The 19,997-nt window shown below is 37.5% G+C and overlaps 1 protein-coding gene across 3 annotated transcripts in view; it reads left to right on the top strand.

Moving 5' to 3' along the window:
• The window catches only part of vangl1 (VANGL planar cell polarity protein 1), a 32,941-nt gene continuing 12,944 nt past the window's right edge, over nt 1-19,997 (top strand). The window contains exons 1-3 of one of the 3 annotated variants that reach the window (XM_081367865.1): nt 1-138; nt 11,492-11,709; nt 15,781-15,916. In XM_081367865.1, coding sequence (XP_081223991.1) covers nt 11,639-11,709; nt 15,781-15,916 — 207 coding nt within the window. In that variant the 5' untranslated portion in view covers nt 1-138; nt 11,492-11,638. Of the gene's footprint in view, nt 139-1,596; nt 1,805-7,155; nt 7,200-11,491; nt 11,710-15,780; nt 15,917-19,997 lie in introns of those variants that run through there. The other 2 variants (XM_081367866.1, XM_081367867.1) reach the window with 2 other exon arrangements.

Below are 19,997 nucleotides of genomic sequence, written 5' to 3'. Positions count from 1 at the left end.
CATCTGTATGCTCCGCCTGTAAAGGATACTATCTTTACTGCCGTCAGATTGGTCGCAATGCATGAAAGTGGGTAAATCTGGGTACAGTGTATTGATCATCGGATCATTTTATCGGGGATGTTGGCGTGGCCACTATAGGTAAGTTTCTACTATAGCCTACCTATTGTCTATTCTTTTGTGCTCACTGCATTGATCTAAATACAAGTGATCACCTTTTGGCGTTAGAAGACACTGGAATGCATGATGTTAAAGTTCTCACGCCCAGCTGCTGTCTTTAAAATTACAGATTTAAGTAATTGCTCATACAGAGTATTGATTATAGTCCTTATGACAGGGTTACAACGAAAATCATTATTGATGCCTCCATCCTGACTAGACGAATTAACCCGTAAAATTCACTGTGATACTATTTATTGATACTAATTCATACTAATAACACTATCGATACATTACACTTGAGGCTAATATAGAAGCTCATGTGATGCATTTCTGTAACATTTCCTCTAATAATAAAAACACATTTTCTTATTGTTCAGTGGGCTGACTTCTTAGTATGATCATTAATCTCGTGTCTCGTGGCATCGAGTCGCCTCTAAAAATGCCTCTGGGTGGATCACGCTCGCATGTAGTGCTTGTTAAATATATTTTTTTGTTGTTTTATCGGATGTATCAGAGGCAGTGATTCCCTTTTTTAAAGCACATGGTTGGCATTCCATTGACTTGGGTGGTGTATCCATGACTAGAGATGTCCGATTCGCAATAGAAATGTTCTTCTGAGCCGAGTCATTTTAACCTTTCTGTGGAACCAATTCGCGAAGCAGCAGAGTAAAGGACTGACAAAACATTTCATGAAGACAGAACTAAATATAGTTTTACAGCTGGGGAAAGTGATATAATGATAACATCTAACCAAGGAATGACCACGGAATTAAAAAAGAAAAATCATATGAAAAAAAAAAAAAAAAAAAAGACAGTTAAAACCTGGTTAAAACCAGCCTAGGCTGGTTGTCTAGTCTTAGTTGGTTTAAGCTGGAAGTAGCTGGATTAAGCTGGTCTCCTAGGCTGGTCAAGATGGTCTTCCAGCCTGGCCAAACTGGTGTTCAGCTGGTCTCCCAGCTTGACCAGCTAAAACCAACCTGGGGTGTGTTTCCTAAAAGCAACTATCGCAAGTTCCGTCGTTACCAAGAGAGATGAATGGAATTTGCGACCATATTGGCTGACGATGCTTTTGGGAAACGTGCCCCATATCAGCTAAAATAAGCGTCCAAAATTGTATACATTATTTTAAATCTTAAATAATGTAGTGTTTTTATAAACATTTTATAGTTTTATTCTTATTTTTTATTACTTTTATTATTATATTTTCTAATTATTGTATTAGACTTTTTTCCCCATAGTTTAACATCAAAATGCTACTGCTTCTGGGGCACTTTGAGCTATGAAACGAATCGGCGAATATCCTTTCAACCTGTCTTTTGAAATGAACCGTCCGAACGAACCGATTCTTTCAAATGAACCGGTCTTCCCAACGCTGTCATTTACGCCCATGAGCTACATGCGATTTATGACCTCTTGCGGTTCCCGTTTCTTTTCTTCATCTCAGAGTGTTCTTAGGCTGTGGGGTTGCACTCAAAATTATTATTGCAAAATGAAACGAATATATGTTCAATATAAAAGCGGATCATTTTTGTTTTGAATGCGTGGTGCGCATGGAGACAACGAACGGCTTTGCAGGAATCAAACAGATCATTGTGCCTTTTTTACGTTGCGTAAAGAATTGCGTTGGATTAGGTGCCGCCGGAGGGTAAATTGATGTTTACGTTTAACTTTAATTCTGACTGACTAATTTCCTTTCTTTTGTTTATAAGGCATAGGCTAAATAATATAATCATGACAAAAAAGGGGTGGGGTTGATTATCTTTAAAAGGGTGCATGGGTCTGCAGTAGGCTATATTAATCTATCTCTTTTTTTACATAGGCTACAGACACTTATGGATGTGCTTATTATGATTGCTGGCTGAGTTTACTATTTAAGTTCACATTATTCTCTGACTTTGTTCTCAATTATTAAGTGTGGAATAACAAATGTTTGTTATAACGTTTAGTCAGAGCATCTCTCCAAAATTAAGATGATGTGAATTCATTTTATTGGGCATACACACATAGGCTACAGTTTTCTTCAGATACAGGTGTACTTACTTACTGCAAGTTGTTATTGTAAAATGTGGTCTGAAACATGCTCCTTATCTTGACTTGCTTATCAAGTGACATGTCTATTGCATTGAGTATACTGTCACTGTGATTTTGCCAAGTAAGACATGTTCCTAGGTCAACATATTTGTTGATCCTGGAACAACATTCCTGTGCAAATATTTAGTCCTAACCCTGCCCCTAAACCTAACTCTACTCATAACTTATCCCTGAAATCAGAGGTATTGACAGTGTAAACTTGTCCCTCAAATCTGATTGGTTGGTTGGAATGTTGTACCTGGTGAAATCATGTTCGTTCACCATAGAATCACACTGCTCACATTTGACGCATATTCCCATCTCTGGACTACTGCCAGCTAAACTAGGCCAGATAATGATGTTGGACCCTCATATCAATGAATTGTGAAACCTAAAAAAGTACTTAAACTTAGGTAGGATACAGGTATTTTAACAGAGCATGTGCATTTCTGAAACGTTTCGTATGCTGTGTTGTTCTGTCTGATAAGCAGTGGAAGTGCGTGTTTCTCCTCTTAAAGCAGTAGAAATAAGCAATGAGGCTTGTAAAGCAGATTATTATTTTTTTGTCTTTTGCACATCAGAAAACAACACAACACTCACTTGCAAACTCTGGCTTTTAATCTGTCAGTTCAACTCTTGCATTTTATATCTGACAGCGCATGAATTATGCATTGGCCTATCTAAAAGTTTGATGTTCACATGCACTAAAATAACACTTAACTTTATCTCAAGAACACCGCAAAGAAACAGGTCTCCCACATTGTTGTTTGAGTACCTGGAATGTATTTATAAACCATCTTTATATTGCTGCACACACATATGTCTTTAAAATGGGATCATTTCTTATGTTTAATACTTCATTGTTTCATTTTTGCTTAGGTTTCATTGTTTAAAAAGTATTCCAAGGAAGAACACGGAAAGGCATCTTCTGAAAATGTTGGACTTGATAAGACATTCAGAAACTCACTTACACACATTCAATTTTAATTTCATACTATCTTATACTGTCCACCACAACATATGTGGACCTGGTAACACTTCTAGCAAAGGCTTCTTCAAACAGCACCCAGGAGCGTTAACAGCACTTATGACAGGGAAGCCTTGCTGTAAAATGCCTCAAAAGCTCATGTGTTGGCCTGAGCTGCAATCACTATGCTAACCACACAAGCATGTGGTGTTTTTACAGTGATATGAAGAGCGATGGGAAAGACGATGGGCTATCCAGCCAGCGTCAGTGGCCTTTCAGGCATGGACAGCAGTTAGCACTCTTAAAAAATATTTATTTATTTTTATTTATTTATTTTGCAGTACAGAAGAACCATTTTCGGTTCTCCAAAGAACCTTTTAATCTGTTCTTAAAAGAGCTAGTTTCTTCTTAGTTAGTGTGAAGATCATTCTAATCTAAAGATTGATGGTTTATTCGTTTTTATTAACTGATTGATGGTTAAGGTTCTACTTGAAACATTCAATGCTAATATAATCTTTATTTTTAAGAGTGTATGAACAATTTTATACTAACTGTCACTCTGGACAATAAGTGCAGTATTTGTATACAGAATAATTCTGGTTTATATGGCATGATTCATATTTTAATATTGAGAGTTGGATGTTTCACAAGCGCATGAATGAAATGCATTAGGAACATATGAATGAAACCCCATGGAGTAAATGAGGACTACACAGTCACTAACAGCAGCTTTTGTGATGTTTTTGACTACTATTCGTGTGTGTGTGTGTGTGTGTGTGTGTGTGTGTGTGTGTGTGTGTGTGTGTGTGTGTGTGTGTGTGGGGGTGTGTGTGTGGTGGTTTCCCCTCATCTACTCCTTAGAGACAGACTGCACTCACAGTTTGAGAAAGAGAGCTGTTCTGTGGATTGTGCTGGCTAAATATAGAGCTACCAATGTTTCTGACACAATTATTTAATTTCCATCTGGCCTCAACGCCCAGATTAAAGTGAGGAAGGCTCTATAATGCAATTTTTCTATTTCCTAGTCTTACTCTCTTTCTCTGTCCATTTCACCATAATATACACACACAAACATGTTATTTACATTTTCTGTGATATGAATTCCCTAGGGAAACCTCCAGTAGTCTTGGAGAAGAGCTAGTGTGTGTTGAAGACATGACAAGGGGGGAACTTGGTAGGAAATGATTAAGAAAGGGGAGAAATGGTATTCGTACATATTGCAGGCCAGAATCGAACCTGTGCGGAATAGCTTCAAGCATTTTGACATTTTTTTAAATAGACGATACTAAATTTAAAGCATGCATGCAATGCTAAAGTTTTTTCTTCCCTATTGTGATGTCTGAGTGAAGCGGCCTCTCAGACAAGGAAAAATATAGGGCGGGACATGATTTTTTTCCATCGGGATTGATTGGACCGTCAGTTGTGGTTTGCTATTGCAGTGATTTCATGCGAGTGATTGGTTGTCCCGCTTGCATGCCGAAAAACATGTAAAGAGAAGAGATGTCATTGCGAGAGTGAGGGGAAGTTATTTTGATTAAAGATTAAGAGCGAACATGAATAAAAAAAAAAATGATGTGCACGGATAAATAATTTATAATAAACACTTGCATATTCCATAAAAAATAACAATTGTCAATTTAGATTTTTATGGTGAATTTAAGATTAGCTGATATTTGCAGATATGTATATATTATATCTGTGTATGCGTACGTACGTACGTACGTACGTACGTACATACATACACGCATATCCTGTTTTATTTCTATCTGCATTAATATATGTCAGTTTATGTGTGTTTGCTTTTATGTGTCAGTCACGCTTGCTCAATCTGAAGAATACAGAGTATTTTTTTCACTGCTTCTGTACCTTTCACTCTCACTGTCCCTCCCCCCTTCGCTCTCGTTCTTTCTGCTCTCTGATTCTGTCTCTCTGCCTGTCTTGTATTCTTGTTTAGTAAGGTGAAGAAATGTTATTGTTCTGCCTTTGATCATCCATGACTGCCTCTAGGGCAAATGTGAAAGTCTTCTGTGTGCATGTGTGTTTCTACATGTGTGTATGTGATATGCATTACTCAGCGCTTTGAACATATGTTAAAGGCTATGTTGGCTGAGTGGGCCTCTCTGTCAAATGATGTGTCTTAGCGCTGTAGGTGTAATGGCTGTGAAAATCTGAGTTTTGATGGCTAAATGTAAAAGCCTCCAGGGACTCTCCTGCTCCAGTTAGCACTACATTCTGACTATATGCTCTAGTAGCAACTGTCCATCAGCTCACATTAAAATATGCCACTGTTTCTTCAGCGTATGACTTACTTTCTTCTGCAGAACACAAAAGGATTTTTTTAAATAATGATGGTTGCTCATTTCCAATTAAATGACAATGAATAGGGAATGGAGATTTGGAAGGGCACAAAAATATTATAAACGTGACTCATATTATGTCTTCCAAGTCTTGTGAAGCCATACGATAGCAATGTGTGACAGACAGACTGAAATTGAAGGTCATTGAAGGAAAATTTCTACATTTACTGCAGCATTCGCTTCAAACACTAAGTAGATGTTCAGAGCCATGAAATTCTTGTGAATTTAATGGTGAAGATACTGTGTCCATTTATGAGACCATAAGCTGAGGCCCCGATTTAGACGAATATTACGATTTGAGAACTGAGCCCAGACAGAAGATATTTTAAAGAATGCTTTAACCGTTTTTGCCCATGCATTGAAAGTCAATGGGGTGCAAAACAACATCAAACCCCTTTGGCTTTCATTGTACAGACAAAAATAGATGGTTTTTTTTTCTTGTTTTGGGTTCCACAGGGGGGAAAGTCATCGGAAAGACATGAGGATGAGTAAATGATGACAGAATTTTTGTTTTGGGTGAACTATCCCTTTATAATAAATAAATAAAAGCACAGAGAGATTTTATTTTCACAAATTAATGTACAGTCTTACAATATACAGAAAGATCACTTCCAATGTACACATTTTTTTTCCTTTTGTTTTTTTCTGTTCTTTTCTATGTGCGAATTTGAATTTCTGATAAATACGAATCTGAGATGTATGGTAAATACACAGTATCTGAAATACAAGTGATGAATGTTTATCTAATTTTGCATCTCAATAAAAAAAAAAAAGCACAGAGAAAAACAAAAGAATATGCTGAAGATTTGTTTGGGGAAAAAAGCTGAACATGCCTGCTGTTCGTTTCTCCTGTTTATTGTTTATCTGAACTCTGAAAACTGATTAAAGTCAATAGAGCAAGCCTGGTAAGATTAGAAAACTATTCACCCTGAATTAGGAATCTGTGTATCCCAGATTTCAGATTTCAACAGCCTAGACCAGGGATGGGCAACTTCGGTCCTGGAGGGCCACTGTCCTACAGAGTTTAGCTCCAACCCTGAAAAAATCACCTGCCTGTAATTTTCTAGTAATCCTGAGGACCTTGATTAGCTTGTTCAGGTGTGTTTGATTAGGGTTGAAGCTAAACTCCCTCCAGGACCGAAGTTGCTCATCCCTGGCCTAGACAGTTCATCTAGACAGATCACGTATCAAAGTCTTCAAAACCTTGCATTCCTGCTTTTTACAAAAGAGATTTACTTGGCCTATGCTGCCCTGTGAAATATGCAGAAACCCTTGAATTGTCTCCAGAATAGTAATGGATGGACACACAGTGTTAAAAATGAGATAAGAAGAGTGAAACCTGTCTGAAGTTGTTAAACATTTGGCTGTATTGCTTTATTCTCCTTTATGATAGGATATAATAATAACTTGAAAATGCTAAGCCCCCAGCTTCCCTAACCTGATACACTTTCTGTTAGTGCATATGAGTGTACATGGAGTAACTTTAGAGGAATTATTTGTGTGTGTGTGTGTGTGTGTGTGTGTGTGTGTGTGTGTGTGTGTGTGTGTGTTTTCAGGGCACTATGAGGTAACCCCAGAGGAATGCAGTGTGTGCTTGTCCAGGTCAGATTTCTCCCATTGATAAGAGAAATGAAGACTTGAAAGTGGTCAGTGGTATCTTGGCAAACTCACATACCACACACTGATCAGAAACATAGTTTATCCGTAAATTACCTGTAAATTCTTAGATAAACCAGCAATTGAGATTATCATCCCATTTAAGGTAAACCACATGCTCAAAACAATTGTTTTTTTTTCTACAGTACAAAGTTTACTATCATTCTCTTCTGATTTCAAGAGGATGGTATAAATACCTATAAAATATACAGATGTTGATAGGCTTAAAGAATGCAGTTAGAGTAAATACTTGCAGTGAATAGCGCAGTGAATTTTTTGTTGGACTAAATGTATTAAATGTAGGCTAGGCAATTTCGGGGAGGCTAGCAATAGCAAGCTAGCTTTAAAAGCATTCGATCCCAACCTCCCTTCAGAGTGCTCTTTAAAGCCACGCCTCCTTCAAAACACATAAATGCACACAGCCAGAGCAGAAGCAAAGCGTCACGAGCGATAATGTTCTGTCATGAAAATCTAGATGGCACAGGCTGACAGGTCCTTAACTCAATCTGCTTGCAATCACATCATCCTCTATAGAGCACAACTGATGTATCAGTAGCCAATGAGCTCGCTGCTTAGCTTTCAAATACTTGGTCAGCATTTGCTGTAGCAGTTGCAGCACCTTCAGAAATCCTCCAACTTCCCCAGCTCCACCTGTATAGATCTGCTCTGGGTAATTCATGTATGCTCAGGGGCGTAATTTGTGGGGGGGTTAGGGGGGAGATAACCCCCCCAATATTTAAATCTATGCATTACAACCCCCTCAATATGTATACCATGATCACATGAAAAATATGCAGAACCCAAACTTCAACCCCCCCAATGTTCAAACCAAATCTACACCCTTGAGTATGCTATATTGTTCAGCAGCAGCAACTCTTACTTGCCCACAGCAGCCTGTTGGGTACAGTATGTATTGGCAATAGCAAGATCCGTACTTATTCTGCAGCAGCAGCAGCAATACCAGCTGTAGCGTAGCAAATCTATTCTACCAAGACCAAACTGGAGCAAGGTTTAAAGTCCCTGTAAAGTCAAAATTAAGTATGTGTTCTGAGTTTGTCACACCACAGAAAAATGTGTTATTAGCCACCCAGACAAATTTTAATGATAAAAAAAGCCGGCAAGTACATAAGATAAGCGATCAAAATCTTGAAAAAATGAGCAGTAGTCTCTGCTCTCAAACGCTGGGGGCGTGTCCGCTGGCTGCGCTGAAACCACGCCCACTCGCGGGAAAGCACGCTGCCGTCGACTCACAACAACACTCAACTGTCACCGCTACAGCCGGAATGGATGCTCCTAGCAGCTTAATTTGTTTTACAAAGCCATACATGTTCGAGCCTGGACTACCTACTATAATTATAACATAAGCACACAAGGCAACTTACACTCATTGGTGGGCACGCACTGCCAATGATGGCACCAGTTGTCGGCGCGACGGGAGGATGAAGGCCGAGGCGGGAGATAGTCGGTTCGGCCACATTCACCAGTAACAGCGGATTATCAGTCAATGAATCCCAGTTGTCTCCGACGAAAGTTTATAAAACTATCCCATGTAAAATGATCACTACAGAGGCGGGTTTTGGCGGTGATCCTCAGCTCTCCATCAAGGTGGCTCTTCACAAAATTAATCCACCTCTTGTTGATATGATAGTTTTTCGGAAATTTAAATAAGGACACCGATCTGTTTTGTACGTGATCGCATCCAGGTAATACGCATTTCCGTTACGAAGGCATAGTTAGCTAGCAAACTGTAGGATGTAGTAAATAATAGTACTGACAGTAACTCGCGATTGAGTTGCAAACTGATGTGAATGGGGCTCCAGTGCGTCATCAAGTAGGGGCGAGTCCAATAGCTCAGGGGGCCTCAGTGCGTCATCGAGCCCCCGTTTTAGCCCCGCCCAAAAAATCCGGAACACAGCAACGGTGAAAAACTGTTTAACGGTCTAACTCCACAATTCAGTACTTCACAGTGCACAGTCTTTGTAATATGATTTAGCAATACATTTCTAACATTTATAATGTGTTTAAAACTTTTTTTTAGAATTGCCTTTACAGGGACTTTAAGGCTCAGGGAAGAATGAGGTGGGAACCAGCGATCGTTCAACAAACAAATAAACAAACAACAAAATGAAAGTAAAGTGTAAAAACTCATAAATTCATGAGTTCCCACTTAGCCTACATACAATTTGAGGGGGTAAAGTTTAATGCGTATTTGGCGTGCTGTCCGGGGGGAGGGCTCCGAGCTCGGAGTTCGGCCCGAACCCAGAGTACTCCCCCCATATGTAAGTGTTTAGGACTAGAAGTGTGGAGAAGGGGTGGTGGGGGGATGCTGCAAACCTGTCAATGGATTGTGTTAATTAACTGAACGTGCTCCTCCCGTACTTTGTTAATAAAACCTCATTTAACAACAACATACAATCCAGGCCTGGTCCTGTCATCTTGCACTGTCTTCACTCCTCCTTTTATCCTTCCGTATCTCCTCGGAGGTGACGCTCATTAGCACCCGCGCCACCGGAATCACTCCGTTCCCATGGCTCTCAGCCCCACCCTGCTTGCCACATCAACATTGTAATATCCATTACCATGCCAAACAGGAAATGGCAGGAAATGTTAGAGGAAGAAAGTATAATGCAGAATTTAATTCCATCATGATGGTTTAATGCAAGTGACTTGTGATGGAATTAATTTGCTGTGCCATGCTGTGATCAAAATTTTAGACTTGTAAATCCTCTTATAGGTGTGTATGTGTGTGTGTGTGTGTGTGTGTGTGTGTGTGTGTGTGTGTGTTGATGTGTTGGTTGCTTTCTTTGAGATGGCAGGTGGCACTAGAGCTTGTGTGCACTCCAAATGAGTAATTTATGAGTGGATAAATCAATGCACAATGTCTGTGCTGGAAGTCTCAGTATAGAGCCTTGATACTCTTGGCTTGCTAGCCTCATGATAATGACAGTGTGATGTTAAAAGTTTTTTCCTCCAGAATAACTGTTTATGTTTTTGTTCAGGGCTTATGAGTAACATTACCAGGCCAGCATGCTGGCTTAGGTTAAATGTGATTTGTGGGACAATGCATATGTCTGCTTTGCGATGGTGTAGCGTCGCAATTTCAAAGATCAATTTTAAAGCAACGCCATGAAACCGAGCACCCAACAGTGCAGAATTCCCTGAAGGCGAAGAACTGAGGACCAAAAAGGCTCAAAAAGAACAGAACGACTAAGAAAAATAGCTTCCGCAAGAGTTCAAGTGAGCGGGCAATGGGGGCATAGTAATGAAAAGGAATATCTGAATAGTAATGAACTACAGTAGATATCCTAAGGATCATACCTTCCATTCTTTAATAATTTATCACTAGCAGATATATTCCAGCTAGGATGGAGGAAGCGGAAGGGAAATGTGTTTTTTTTGCAAGCAAAATAAATTTAGTTTGGCTTCTGAACTGGCTAAAGTTGTGCAGTCCTGAACCAAATGCACCTTGAGCTTGTTGATGCCAGCAGAGGTGCTTTACAGTGCTTTAGGCTTTGCTGCTTGTTGTTTCCATTCTGAATGTATTTGTTGTCCCTGTATTGGAGAAAAGCAATGTAAAAAGAAGAACGAAATGTGGGCTGTTAGGTTGAGTTTTAAGGGGTTTTTTTGTGGTTAACAAATGAGAAGATTTTTAAAAAAAATTATACTTTAGTGATGCAGCAGTGAATCTAAAACTAATTTTTTTTTGATAGTTTAGTGCATTTTTAAAGATAAATATAGCCTATAAGTAGGTTGAGAGTGTAGGTAGACTAACTTGATAATTTGCTGTCTTTCACGGCAGTGGCAGTCTTAACAATACATTATTGTTAATAAATTATTAAAATGAGTGGTATTTTTATTTCTGGAACCAGACTACTGCGCTGTATTGCAGTACTTTTTTACTGACTTGATATAACCTTGACCTTTTTAAGAGCTCTGAATTCAATAATGTACATTAAGTAAGTAAGTAAAGTAAGTAAGTAAAATTTATTTATATAGCACTTTTCACAGATAGACATCACAAAGTGCTTCACAGTAAAATGTAATACAAGAACAATTTAAATACATTCCACAAAATACAAACAGCAAACACAACAAATAACCATAAAAAACCCTCGACTAACCAAAAGCCTGCTTGAAGAGCAAAGTCTTCAGTTCTTTTTTAAAAGAATCAACTGAGTTCGCGCAACGCATTATTATAACATGATTGTATTGTATTTGATGTATTTATGGTATAAGGAAGGAGTTTGTTAAAAAATCTCTTCCTTTTTCTCTCTCTCTTTAGGTTAATGCTTGATAACAGAAAGCCCCTAGAGACGATCCTGTCAACTTGCGCAACTTCATGTATGTCCTGATCATCGTCTGCACTTTCACTGTCTCTGCATTCCTCCCTCTGCTGTGTTAAACCAATCACAGCACAGACAGTATTGCCATGGACACGGATTCCATCCACTCTGGTTATTCCCACCACTCCAATAGGTCACGAGGGTCAAACAAACAGAGGTAAAGGGCTGAACTGCCTCATGTGCATTCATATACACATGCATACAGTACACATCATACTCTCTTTCTCCTCTTTTGGTTTCTTTTCCAGATTTATTCATGCAGAAAATTTATATTATCATCATGAAAAGATTTAGCATTTATTTCAAGCTTCAATTAAGTGAAATTAAGTGAATTTGTCTGTGGAATGATTCTGTTGCTCATTAGTGACGGGATGTCTTTAATTACTTTCAGATTGAATTATTGAGAATTTGCCTCTGATGATTCTAAATTATTACTTTGAAAATGTAATCAGTGTCATAACACATTAAAGAAATATTCTTGGTTAAAGGTTCACTCAGTAATTTTTCTTCATTAAAAATAAATACTAGTCTCACAAATATAATTAATATGAAATATGCTCACATTAGATGAAGACTCTATTTGTGTAATTCTAGATACATTTAAACAAACAAAATGAGGCCTGTTAGGTTGAACTTCAAGATTTTTGTTTGGGTGTGCAACAATTGTGAGTTTTTCCTATCATAAATAACTGTTAATGCTTGTATGACTTTTTGCTCACAGATTTGGACTGTTTTGACCCCACCCACTGTAATTAGGAAGTTATTTATTGAGCTTCACTATTGTTTGGTTTCCTATAAAAAACTCAAGTGAAAGGCCCAAACAGGCCTGTGGAATTCCAGCATGAAAGCAGAGAATGTATGCATCTTCAATGAGAAAGCCACAAATGCATGTCCTCTTTCTGTTGGCTTTCAAACGTCCTGCCACTTTTTACTTGTGTATCTCTCTTTCCTTCGTTAATACTCCTATCAGTCAATAACTATTTTTGGATGAATTCGATCATCTATCATCTTCATATCTTACGGTAATCGTGCCTGTTTAGGACTTCAATCTTTTGCATGGCAAAAATGGTCCATGAAAGATGCGCAAATGATAGTTAAAACAGTGATTATTAAAACATATTCACTTTATTTTTCACACACCAGTTTCAGACTGTCTATTTCTATATGTCTATAGCATACACTGATCTGGCCACTTTCCCTTGGCTCAGTGGGTAGGATTACATTTTTTCTGTCCAATTTCCAAACGAAGCTGAGCTCCACATTTGACATCAACACACATTTATAATGCCGGGGTGGGGACGGACACCTCAGTGCGTCACCAGGGGCTATCGTACTGCCTCTCCCATTCAGCCTCAACACCCAGTTTATATAACTTCTAATTACATTCCCATGCTTCCTGCAGGGTATTTACAATACTGCAATACACACAAAGTTGTGTAGATCTGCACTGTTGGGAAAAGGGGCTTTGTTGTTTTATTCATTGATTACATTTTTAGAGAATCTCTTTGGGAATTCAGTGCCAAGACCTTTAGCACTGTTAAAAGCAAATATAAATAAGTTTTGTCTTGAAGCCATGAAGGGAGAACAATTAGAGAATATGGTGTGGTGTAGCAGTTAAAGATCTGTTTGAGGTTAAAGTTTTCATTAAAATTTTATTTTATTTTAAAATAATTATTATTATTATTAAACTATTTAAATAGGTGTTTAAACTTTTGTTTTTAAATGTATAAAAATATGAAAATATTACTGGAGAACTTGTATATTTTTTAATTCATATATCCCACATCATACCCATTGTAGACATTGGTGGACAACCAGTGGTGATGCTTTCTCCCCAAAATTCAGAGTAGTGGTAAACAAATAGAGTTTTTTAATAATTGGTTGTTCATATACATGGCTGTCCACAAATCTTGAACTTTGTACTTTGTTGAATGTTGTAGCAGCTGTTTGGCTTAGTCCCTCAGGCTCAGCTGTAGATGTTCTATAATACGACACAATCTCGTTCCCGCTATTCCCAGGCGTCCAGGATTAGAGTTAAGCAACAGGGGGGTCGGGGTCTGTGATGACTTGCTGTAAAAGGACAGGACACATTTTAAAGGTTGTATTGGAATTAATGTTTTAATATAAGTTATTTTAGCTAATCAAAACATGTACTTTTATAAACTGTCAACCAGCTTTCAAACTTAACATTTAGAAGTCATTGTAAGACAAAAGCAATTCTCTAATCCTCATAATGCATTCTCTTTATATATACTCTCTGATCTATAATCAGAGTCACTTTAGAAAAAGTTGAGTTGAGTGGTTCTCAGCTGGTGGGTCGCATATCTGTTCTGATAAGGTCACGGACTAGGGTGACCACCTGGTTATTGCTCTGTTGCAGGACAGTATGTGATTTTGCGGGACAATGCAGGACACGTGTGTGAGAGATAAAATGACTGGCACTCTGTTTACCCAGGTTCGTGTGAAACAATATAGCCTATTTACTCCATAGAACCTATTCAGTCTGCTAAATATAATAAACTAAGCAATAGGTAAAAATCACATTTTATACTAAAATAAATTTCCTTAAGTTGCAACTTTTTTTTCCTTTTATTAGACTATGCAAACATTAAAGGAGTTTTACCGGATTCAGTGCATCTTGAACCAGTATTTTTTTTTTGTTGGATCTGGCAGGTTTAATCAGGATGTTCTTATCCAGAATATGTCTTGATGAAGTCCTGGCTGGTGTAGCTGTATTGAACAAGTTTTTATGAGGTCCACACTAAATCCTTTGCTCAGTCTAGTTGTCAGCAGCGGAAAATATCCTTCTCTACTAATGTGTTGGTTGATCAATTTCCCGCTCTAGTTAGACCATACAGCTGCGCACATGGCCAATCTTATTCTTAGTATTTCTTATATTTCTTATTCTAATATTGTAAGGGAAGATAAACAATACAAAGATGGGACACAGCTTACGTCTTCCTGGATGCGGGACAAATTCCCAATTTGGTCACCCTATCACAGACTGCAAAAAAAAAAAAAAAATGCTTACTTAAAATTTTTACTACTCTTGTGCAGTGCAAGTTTAGTATACTAAAACGAAAACCATTAAAAAAAAAGAAAAACATTAAAACATTAACTGAAATAAAATAAAATATAAAAAAACTTAAACATTTTATTTCAGCTAGTTGCCAAGGCAAATTTATCATTAAATAAATAACTTTCTCTAAATAAACTAAAACTTAAAACCTATACAGGTATACATATTTTTTTTAAATGACAAAAACAAAACAATAACTAAAATGTTGAAATGTACCGTAAATGAAAACAAAAAATGTTAAACTATATCTTAATCAAAATATTAACAAAACTATAATAGTATATCAATGATATTAAAATAGCATTAATAGTGTTTTTTACGATGGTAAAATGAATAACTTTAAAAAAAAAAGTATCATGATACATGATGTTGTGAATTATTAGCTAAAAAGGTGAGAACCACTGGTATAGTTTATTTTTCTCCAGTCAAAATATTAAAATCCCAGGCGCATCTTCTGACGTCTCCAAAACCTAGTTTAGCTGCATTAGCTTATCAATATGCCAATGTCAAACTCTATTGAAATAAACTGACAGTCAAATTTTCCATGTGCAGCACATGCAGAGTGTTCCAAATCATTATTTTGTGAGGTTCTATGACCGTTAGGATGCTAGGTTGTGAAACGAGCATCAGTTGCTGTAACAATCTAATTTTCATGCCTCATTGCTGTATATTGTTAAACACAGACAGCGTGAGATCTTTGCAGATATTTGCAAGTTATTTGCTGATGTCAAGATTTACTCAGAGCGAGACGTCTATTCCTGCTTCTGTTTGATAGAATGTGTGTGTTTGAGAGAGCGTCAGTAGTGCTGTATTTGTTTGTGTTTATCAGTTTTGTTTTATTCTAAGGCTTACCAGACATTAGCTATGACTAAAAAGACAGGAATGAGCCAGAGAGAGAGGGAGAGAAAGCTGTGCTTGGATTAGGGTCGTCACAGCTCACTGCCTCTAACCCAGTTTGCACCAGATGCTCCAGCTAGGGCATGGACGAGACGGCGCTAGAGGAAGCCAGCACGTGTCAGTGAGAGGATGAAGAGGGAGAATGATGATGGTGGTTATCCTGTCATTAGTGTGAGTGTGTTTCCCTGCTCCCATCGCCATGGCGACAGCGTTTCCCTCACCTCCGTCGCTGTGTGTGTCTCTCTCGTGCAGTGAACGCAGCAGCAGGGATCGGCACAAATCACACAGCCGTGACAGCAGCAGCCGCTCAGACAAAAATGTCACCATCAGTGCATCGTCAGCCCAGCCACAGCAGCCGGATCAAGGCTCCGCCCCCACAGATGCCCAGGTGAGTCAGACACTGGATATATTTGAGAGAATCAGTGTGATAGTGGGTATCACCATTGTGCCCTTGATGTAGATCCCTTAACTTACTCCAGAGGAACTGAACCTGCAAATTGCTTGAATCAGTCCCATGCTTCAGACTGACAAGGATTAGATTAAAGCAACGGGGGGTGGGGGGTTGTCTGTGATGCCTGGCTGTTAAAAGAAAATAAGTAATTAAGAAAAAAAAGATCATATTGGAATTTATGTTTTAATACTAAACATATTTTTAGCAAATCAAAGCATGTTTTTTAAAACGTATAATTTTATATAATATCCATTATATTTTTAAATAAAAATTAAATATTACACGACTTTTCAAATAATTGGACTCAATACTTAAAAGAAAAAAAAGAAACACTTTTATTCAGCAATTATGCATTGATAAAAAGAGGCTTCTATTATAAACATTGTCAACCCTAAAACTTTCGAACGGTACTGTGTATATATACTGTATTTTTTACATTTTTATAATTATTTAATCCTTATTTCACTTATTATGCTCATTCCAAACGTACAATAAAAATAGCCACACATGCACATCATGAATACATATAGTGTATAGATGAACAATACAAACATTCTTGTTGAATTTAATGCTGCTTTGCATATGCATTTGTGCAGAATATATGTATGATGAAACTGTATGTGATGTCAAACGTGGGCATCTGTCATCTATTGAACTCTGAGCTGTACCTCAGCAAACACTGGCCATAGTTAAAGAGGATAACAGGGATTTCAGACAGTGACATGCTCCAGAAAACAGAAAAATGCATTTTTTTTTTTTTATTGAATGTTCTTTGCTGCCAGAGTAATTCATGTGTGAAGTGCTCAGTGTTATGCCAGATTAAATTAAAGGAATATTCAGAACTTAAACCTCAAAGAAATGTAGTCCCACCCTAAAAGGACAATTTAGACACATTTACAGCTCAACTAACAAATATTATTCATTTATATAGTTCTTTATCAAAATTACAAGCTTCACATTTGTGCTATTTTTCCGCTCGCCTGCTATTGCCCATTGTAAGAGCAAGCCACAGATGCGGTTCATGCTGTTTCACACCTCATGCATAAACAGCATGCAAGCGGTGCTGCAGCTTAAGTGCAATTAGCAGGCTCGAATTGTGTTTTCGAACTAACATCGTTTCTGTTGGATGAAAGAGCTGGAGCTTTATACAGAAAAGTGATTTCTGGGTTACCACAATGAGTATTGGGAGTGAGCAGTTGAGAATTATTATTACGAATGTGAGCTGCATGATCCCATTTACATCCAAACAGCAATTAATCCACAATAGAATCCAAACCCCAAAGATAATAAACATTTTAAAGGATCTGGGTTCAATTGGATTTACTGATTTGCAGTGTTCGGGTGTTTGCCAGTGTGTAAATTGCATTAAGGCAGATGTATATATATATATTTTTTGTCAAATGGCAACATTGTGTTAATAAAATGGTTCATGGTGTTGTTTTCAACTGATTTTCTGCTGAATTCAGCACGAGTTGCAAAAATAGGCTTAACGATTAAACTTTACTGACAAAATAAATATTTGCTGCCTTTTAATATTTATACATCTGTTTTCCTGTGATATTGGTTATTGTGATGAAACAGTAATGTCATTTACACTGGCATAGTGATTATAAGTAATTATACTGGAATACTTATTAGAGAGACAATGATTACAGAATCGAGTGTAAAGTGTGTGTGTGTGTGTGTGTGTGTGTGTGTGTGTGTGTGTGTGTGTGTGTGTGTGTGTGTGTGTGTGTGTGTGTGTGTGTGTGTGTGTGTGTGTGTGTGTGTGTGTGTGTGTGTGTGTGTGTGTGTGTGTGTGTGTGTGTGTGTGTGTGTGTGTGTGTGTGTGTGTGTGTGTGTGTGTAATGAGGGGTTTTGTGTGTGCAGGCAGATATGGAAAATCGGAGCGACACACATCCCAGTATGAAGGGACGTCGCTTTGTACTTCCTACAGGGTCTCAGTTCTTCTGACCTACTTGGCTCGCCCTCAGGGGCAAAAGGCACACAAAGTTTGTATAGGTCCTCATGCCTGTCTACATTAATTTGTGTGTGTGTGTGTGTGTGTGTGTGTGTGTGTGTGTGTGTGTGTGTGTGTGTGTGTGTGTGTGTGTGTGTGTGTGTGTGTATATATATATATATATATATGTGTGTGTGTGTGTGTGTATATATATATATGTGTGTGTGTGCATATATATGTATATATATGCGTGCACTACCATTAAGAAGATTGGGGTAAGATCTAAGTCTCTTTTGAAAAAAATATATACTTTTATTCAGAAAGGATTCTTTAAATTTATTAAAAGTGACAGTAAAGACTTTTGTTATTTTTAATAAATAATTTATTAATTAAATTTTTAATAATAAGAAATATTTTTCTGGGCACCAATTAAGCATATTAGAATGATTTCTGAAGGATCGTGTGACACTGAAGAGTGAAGTGAAGACTGCTGAAAATAATACATATTATATTATTTATATATAATAAATAATACATTACATTATTATATGAATAAATTACATTTTAAAACATTAAAATAGAAAACAGTTAATAATATTTCACAATGTAGCTGTTTTTACTGTATTTTTGATCAACTAAATGCAGCCTTTAAATTTTTTTTTTTGAACAGTTGTGTATATGCAAACGAACATGAACCTTCCAATAGCACCATTTCAAAATTGTGAAACAATGGGTAGGTTTCATCTTTTCATAGATCATTTAAATTACAACGGCAGATCTCTTGATATAAAAAGGAGCAAATGTGCACTGGTTTATTTTATAAAAATATCATAGTAAACCGAGGAAAGCCCCTGGCACTGCTAACAGGTTAATGCCGTGCCCTTGAACGGCTGATAGGCCTATTCTTCCCTGTGTAATTTCATCATGTTGGCTCTGATCTTCTTTCGTCTTCCTGTCATTCAGCCTGGGCCTCTGGAATGTTGTCTCCAGTGAGGAAACTTTAGACGTTAGCGAACAGAATGACTTGGAATAGCAAGCATGTAAGTCATAACTGGCGTGCTAAGAAAGGGCCTGTGTTTATGTTTGCTTGTTGTGCCCTTTGAGTGTGTCTTTCTTGCTAGTGTCATTTTTATTTATAAAATGATAGATCTAGCTCTGTAATTTGATTCGATGATTATCAAAGGCTACATAGATATATCCATTGCTTCAACCTTAAATTAAGGCACATGGTGATATTGTCTGATAATCTAATGCCTCTATAGAGTGCTGTAGTTATGACATATTTTTGTTAGTATTTTAATAAATTTTGAAGTCTAAATACAATTGCCAGGAGTAAAAAGTTAAGTATAGGCTACAAACAAACGTCACCACCATTAAGCTTCCAACAACTCTCTCTCATTCTTTTATTTAAAAAAAAACACAAAATTTGAGATAGAATAGTTTGTAATAGTTTGCAAGAGCACAATTATAAACACAACGAGGCTATAAAACTGGACTAGTGAGTAGATGAGTTTTCCTGTCCGCTGGGATGACGTTTAATATTCTCAACAACCTCTATTGTTCAATTTAGCCACCTATTTAGTAAAAGCTTTATAAAATTAGCCACCTGTCAGTTTAGTAAAAATGAGTTTCTTGAACTAATGTTATCTACAGACCTTGTTCCAGGCATTTAGTCAAAAACTCATTTAAAAAAAAAATAAACATTGATTTCAGGACGATGGAACCAGACGTGCTAAAATACTAACTCGTTTCTGGGTTTTGCCAACAAATAAACTTTATCCCTGCAGCACTCTATTGGCCTCTATCAGAGCCTCATCACCAATGACAGATGTCTATTTTAGTCCCTCCCCCTTCACCCCAGATTCACTGCTTGAATCAAAAGACTGCTTGAGTTTGATTCCTCTCGCCACTCATAGTTACTAGCCCAGGGTCATAATGACATACATAAATCTTACCTGTCAAAGGCCGCTTCTAACCTTTCAAAGTCAGCTACAATGTCCCGGGTTCAATGCAATTTATTTCAGAATCAAGAAAAATGCACCATCGACAGTATCTGTCAAGTACTACTGTGTATCATTT

The sequence above is a fragment of the Scardinius erythrophthalmus genome (assembly GCF_964197995.2).
Source record: "Scardinius erythrophthalmus genome assembly, chromosome: 6".
Lineage (NCBI taxonomy): Eukaryota > Metazoa > Chordata > Actinopteri > Cypriniformes > Leuciscidae > Scardinius > Scardinius erythrophthalmus.
Note: the sequence above shows the minus strand (reverse complement) of the source record. Positions and strands in the feature narration are given on the sequence as shown.